At 40.5% G+C, this 6,588-nt stretch overlaps 1 protein-coding gene across 1 annotated transcript; it reads right to left on the bottom strand.

The window, feature by feature from the left end:
* Nucleotides 1–240: 240 nt before the first annotated feature.
* Nucleotides 241–2,611, bottom strand: LOC110775901 (uncharacterized). Its single transcript, XM_056841546.1, has 2 exons — nucleotides 2,315–2,611; nucleotides 241–1,011 (listed from the first exon to the last, which is right to left on the bottom strand). Exons 1-2 carry the CDS (start codon nucleotides 2,609–2,611, stop codon nucleotides 241–243), a joined length of 1,068 nt encoding a protein of 355 aa, XP_056697524.1.
* Nucleotides 2,612–6,588: the final 3,977 nt, after the last annotated feature.

The following is a 6,588-nucleotide window of genomic DNA, read 5'->3' as shown; positions in this document are numbered from 1 at the left end:
CATTGAGTTTAGCATTGACAATTACCGGACTCGCATCATCAAGGTAAGCATATTTGAGAGTAGAGGGGAGGGGTTTGAGTTCAAGCTTGCTTACCTCCTTGGTGGTCTCAACGGACACCAAGGGCTCTTCACAATCCATTGCTAAAAGCATCTCTTGAGTCTCCATGGTGTCATTGCATTCATTGGAATCATGCACAAGAACATACTCAAGAACATCGTTAGTAGAATGCATATGCATGCTCATAGACTCATTGACAATTTCATCAAGGATATCAATTCTTTACAATCATCCATATGGAAGGGGCATCTCATGATTTGGTTAAGTTGAAACTCAATTTTCTCATCCCCCACACTAAGGGATAGTCTACCACCTCTCACATCTATGATTGCCCCCGCGGTGGCAAGAAAAGGTCTTCCTAAGATGATTGGGACATTAGGGTCTTCATCCATTTCTAAGACCACAAAATCAACGGGAATAAAGAACTTCCCAATCCTCATAGGCACATCCTCTACCTTTCCCAAAGGAAGCTTCACCGAACGGTCGGCTAATTGGAGGGACACTTGGGTAGGCTTCAACTCTCCCACATTCAACCTTTGAAAAATAGAGAATGGCATTACACTCACACTTGCTCCTAAGTCACATAGGACTTTATCTATGACAAGTTCCCTAATTGCACATAGGATGGAAAAACTCCCGGGATCTTTCAATTTGGTGGGCAACTTATTTTGGATAATGGCACTACAACTTTTGGGTAGGCTAATAGTCTCAACCACATGCACAACCCTCTTCTTGGTTAGAATCTCCTTCAAAAACTTGGCATAAGTAGGCACTTGCCTAAGGGCTTCGGCAAAAGGAATGTTCACATAAAGGTTCTTGAGGACTTCTTGGAATTTTGCAAATTGATCATCAAGGTTAGCTCCGGCAAAACGAGATGGGAAAGGCAATCTGGGCTTGTAAGGAGCAGGGCCGTCTTGAACATTTTGGAGGCCCTGTTCTAATCTTCTCCAAATCTAAAAATGGGGCCCCTAATATTAAAAAATGTGCGATAATCAAAATACTCAGTATTACTTTACGAGCGTTATAATTTTATTCTACAAATTGAAACCAAAAATAAATAAACACTGTATAAACAGGCTGAACCTTTCCATCATAAATTTCCTATTATTCAACAATCAAGATGACAACATCCCATTTTGCCTGAGTAAAAAAGAAAATCTCGTACATATCAAAGCAGAATTTGAGCAAAACATAATTAAACTTGAACTAAAACAGAATTCATTCAAATAATGGGTTGAATCAATAGCTCACAAATTAACCACCCAATTGAGATAAACAAACAATCTAGTCATCAACTCAATTCCATAGGGGAAAATCTTTATAATCAACTCAAAGGTAAGTATCTAGTATCTATTGTAAACATGATTGTATAGTAAAACTGTCAAAAGTAATGAAACAATCTGAAGCTAATATCAACTGAAACTGCCAGGGTGAGGTGGCAATTAATCATCGTATCGATGTTAAGTCGTATACAACATTGAATACTCTAATCAACGATATGTTCCTACCAACATCAATGGTCGAGCAGGTAATAATCGGCATTACCATATCAAAACCAAAATTTTTTGAGAGTAATAACCACTTTCTGACATACTTTTACTTGATAAATTTATGTACAGGAAGACTATAATTCATGGAATTATTGGAAGATGCCAAGTTTTGCTAAAACCCCAAATCTCCAATCCAAAATTTAACAATAAAACTTGAAAAAGAAAAACCACCAATACACAAACTGATAATTTCATAAATTGATCATTGATAAGCACGAAATTACCTCAGTATATGCGATTCTTGTTCTTATCTTTAACAACTTATCAATCGAAAATTGAAATTGGAGATTGGCGAATTGCAATAATGATGAGAAATAAAATCCCCAATCTAATTTTTTTTCTTGAAATTGATTTATGATTTGTTTGAGAATGTTTTAAATATTTAAAATTTAAATGTGTCGATTAGAATATGAAAAGATTGAAAATAAAATTATTGGAAATTGGGATAATATTGGAAACATAGAGTAATTTAGAGGAGATGAATGGAAGGGAGCGTTCAATTTTTTTGAGAAAGGAAAGTGTCATTTGGGGAACTGAATTAGCAGCAGCAACATTTTTTTTTTAATATGAGTTTTGGGCTTAAAAAATGGGCCCTTTATTTTTTTGGGTGGCCCTGTGCTGTTGACCAGGATGCACAGGGCCACCACTGGGCCTGGTAAGGAGGGACCACTCTCTTTGGAACTTCAACAACCATTGGTTCACTCACCACAACCTCTTCCTCATCTATGGTGGTATCAACAATAGGCTCACTCTCATCAATGGGCTCACTCTCTCCTTGAGTTGGACTCTTAGTAGTTGAATTCACAAGGTTTTTCCCACTTCTTGTCACAATAGCATTAGCTTGATGGGTCTCACCGGGGCTTACCCCTTGAGGAGTCAAAGAACCGGGAACTCTTGAAGCATTAGAGGATGACAATTGCGCAATTTGTGTTTCAAGCATTTTATTATGGGTGGCCATGGAATCAAACTTTTGGTTGACTTGAGTCATGAAAGTTTTCAACATTATTTCAATATTTTACTCTTGAGGAGGTGGGGCATTGAGGAGTGGTCTTTGAAAACCGGGAGGAGGATTTTGAAAGCTTTGTGGTGGAGGTGGCTTTTGAAATTGAGAAGAAGAGGAGGATTGACCTTGGTAACTCCCTTGACTTTGATAGCTTTGTGGTGGTGGTGGTCTTTGGAAGTTTGAAGGTTGGCCTTGATTTTGAAAATTTTGGCCATAGTTTTGATTCCTTGAACCCCCATAATAGCTTGAACTTCCACCCTCATAGTTGCCTTGATTTCGACCATTCCCATGGTTTTGAAATTGGTTTTGACCTTGGGTTTGATCATCCTTCTAACTAAACCTTGGGTTGTGCCTCCAACCGGGGTTATAGGTGTTGGAATAAGGATCAAACCGTTGGTTGTTTGCATTATTAAAAGCATTTACTTGTTCCATGGGTTGGTCGAAAGGATAGCAATATGAAGAGGGATGCTCAAATGAACCACAATAATCACAAGACAAAGCACAAGACATCACACTAGAAGGGGATTGGGGAGTAGAAGGACAAGAAGGGATAGAATTGGACCTTTGAAGTTGTGTAACGAGAGCATCAAACTTGGTGCTCAAAGCATGGATCGGCTCAAGATCGTACCTTCCTCCTTTCTTGTCACATTCTATCATCGTTCCAATCTTCACAATTTCGGACCACATCATCAATGATGTCAAAAACCTCTTCTAAGCTCTTCTTCATGATTGGCCCCCCGGCTCCCGCATCTAGGGCCGTCCTAGAAGCCTTAGAAAGTCCGTGGTAGAAGCAATGAAGAAGCACTCCCATCTCTATGCCATGATGTGGGCATTGGCGAAGAAGCTCATTAAATCTTTCCCATGACTCTTGAAGGGTTTCATCGGTCCTTTCCTTGAATGTCATCATCTTGGACCGGTAGTCCGCGGTTTGTGCGGGGCTACTATATTTGTTGATGAATGCCTCCGTCACCTCATTCCAAGAGGTCAATGAGTTTGGCTTGAGGTCATCGAGCCACTTTCTTGCATTACCGATCAAGGAGAACTTGAAGAGTGCCATTCGAATGTATTCTTGGGTTACCCCATTGTGTTTCACCGTGGAGCAATAATCGACAAAAGTCTTTAGATGTTCCTTTGGGCTCTCAAGTCTTGACCCGGTAAATTGGCTCCTTTGAACCATCCCAATAAGTGCGGGTCGTAACTCAAAATCGGTAGCCTCCAAGGCCGGAAGTGATATGGAACTTTTTGCTTCATAGGCCCCGGGAGCACCATAACTCTTCAAATCATGCGCCATATGAAATGTATCACTTGAACTACTCTTGAAAGATCGGAGACTTTTCGTCTCTCCGTCCGAATATTCTAGTTCTTTGTGCTCAAAAGGAAAACCGGTTCCTCTTGATGATCTATGTTGTTAGATGCTCGTTGCAAGCTTCGACGCCTAGCATGAAATGTCTGCTCAATTTCCGGATCTTGAGGAATGAGGGGAGATGCTCTAGGAATTCTTGGCATGCATACTCAAGCAAACATTAGCATTGACAATCAAAACGGAAAAAAAAGGAAAGCAATTAAAAGAACTAGACTTATACACTAAAAGCTACTAAACTTAGCCGCAACTCCCCGGCAACGGCGCCAATTTGATAAAGGGAAAAACTAGGTCGTTACTAGTCTTACACCTAAATCAACTTAAATACCTAAACTAACCACAAGAATCAAGTAGAGTGGCAAGCAAAGGGTCGATATCCACAAGGAATTGCGAGTTCCGTAGCTAGAAATGCTAACATAAGCTAATTCGAAAAGGGATTGGTTGTTGAAAAAGAAAGAAAATTCAAACTAAGCGATTAAAATGTTAAACAAGGATTAAAAACACTAAGGGAGTGGGATTCACCAAGGGATACATGCAACGGGGTAATAGGGATTTGGAGATTAACTAGACTTGCAAAGACAAATTGAAAAGGGAATCGATCTTTAAAATTCTCAAGCAACGAATCATGCTTCCGCAATCAACCCAAAGCCTAAGAACCAATCAAAATAAATCCGATCGAAATCATACCATGCAATGACTTACAATCCCTTGCCAAATCAATGCATCGCGTTCCATTGACCAAGCAAAGTTACGTCTAACCAAGCAAGCAACGAGGACCCCCCAACTTATACATTTAATTGCAAAACTAGCAAATCCTACCTTAAAACCCCATACATGAAAACCCTAGGCTACACCCAAACCCCTAGATGAGAACTACTCACTCATGGACTTGACTACAAATTTCAACATGATATATTCAACAGGAGTATGCTTTTCCGAATAATCAAAGCAAAAATCCCTAACCAAATAGTTCAAGCTAGTTTCATCATGGCAATCAAATCTATAGACAAAACCATCATCCACAATACAATCAAAATCACCAAATCTCAAGAGATTAGCAAAGAAACTAGTAAGTCTAATCATAAAGGATTAGGAAAAGCTAAACAATCAAACAAGTAGGAAGGAAAAAATATAAAAGTGCCTATTTTTGGGGTTTTTGATTAATGAGAAAAATAAGAGACAAAGTAAGAAAAATCAGAAATTAATGACATTAAATGGAAATAAGAGTTGAGAATTTTTACAATGAAGCTTCAAAATCCAAGATTATGGAGAATCCCAAGCAATACAATGAGAAATGAATGAAGTTCTCCTCCTTTCTCTCTCTAAAATTAATTTTAAACTACTTTTGTAAAAAACTAGGTTTTCTAAAAGCTCCTAAAATGCTTTAAATAGTCCCGGAAAACGGCTCAGCGCTGGCAGCAGGTTCGGCCGAACATAAATAAAGTTCGGCCGAACTAAGAGGGAAGTTCGGCCGAACATAAGGCAGGTTCGGTCGAACCTGGGAAGAAACAAGAGCTACTGATTGCGATGTTCGGTCGAACTATTAGGCAGGTTCGGCCGAACATAGGTAAGTTCGGCCGAAATTTTGTGAATGTTCGGCCGAACTCTGGGCTTAATTCTTCAGGCTGTTCTGCTTTGGTTCGGCCGAACACATCTGAAGTTCGGCCGAACATCTTGAGTTCTTGACTCCTTCCTTCCACTTCGAGCTTTCCTTGGATACCGTTGACTTCCATTGACTATTCCGTCCATTTTACTTGTTTTCCTACACTTTAACAAACCCGTGAAAAGCAAAAGCTTGACAAAAATTAAGAAAAACAAGGCGAAAGGACGGTAGTTAGGAGAAACCGAGTCAACTAGCATGTAAGAGCAAAAGGACTAAAATGAGCATAAAAGGGGAGGAAAACAAACAAAAACAAGAATAAAAAGATGCAAAATACTATCCTAGGAGTGACATAAATGTAACTCATCACCGGCCAAGACCAAAAGGCCTTGACCGGCCACATCCCACACGAGCACAAGCCCCGCGCCCAGCCAATACACTACAATCCGAAGCCCACAGCGCGCGCAGCCGAGCAGCATGGGCCGTGGGCCTTGCGTGCTCGCTGCTGTGTTGCTGTGCGGTTATGCGCGCTGCCACACCCCGCGGGCTGCCTTGCTTGCTGCGTTGCGATCTCGCTGCCTCGTTGGGCCTTGCGCGCTTGGCTCGACGGGCCGGCAGCTCCGATGCAGCTCGTATTCGCGACGAACGCCTTACGACTATTATTTATCGTATTGTATACGACGAATCACCGTCGTACGATACGATTATTCGTTTCGCCCAGCTTACGAATATTCGCGATACGATATACGATTCCGACGCAAGGTCGTATCGTATAATACGTTTTCCAAACTAATTCCTGAAAAGCTATTAAATGAATTTCCGATTCATTTAATCCGGTGATATGTTACATGTCATTGGTGTGACCTTATAGGTCCAGTCAAGAGTAAGTTGTGAGCCTAATATAGATTAGAACTCACTGATCGGAAGCATTGCTCCAGTTAGCTGTTCCGATCACTTGATCTTACTGAATTAATTGTTCGCAATTAATCTGAACCTTGGTATTAGACTTAATGCACC

Source organism: Spinacia oleracea, chromosome 4 (assembly GCF_020520425.1).
Source record: "Spinacia oleracea cultivar Varoflay chromosome 4, BTI_SOV_V1, whole genome shotgun sequence".
In the NCBI taxonomy this organism is placed as follows: Eukaryota; Viridiplantae; Streptophyta; class Magnoliopsida; order Caryophyllales; family Amaranthaceae; genus Spinacia; species Spinacia oleracea.
The sequence above is the reverse complement of the archived record's forward strand: the minus strand, read 5'-3'. Positions and strand labels throughout refer to the sequence as shown.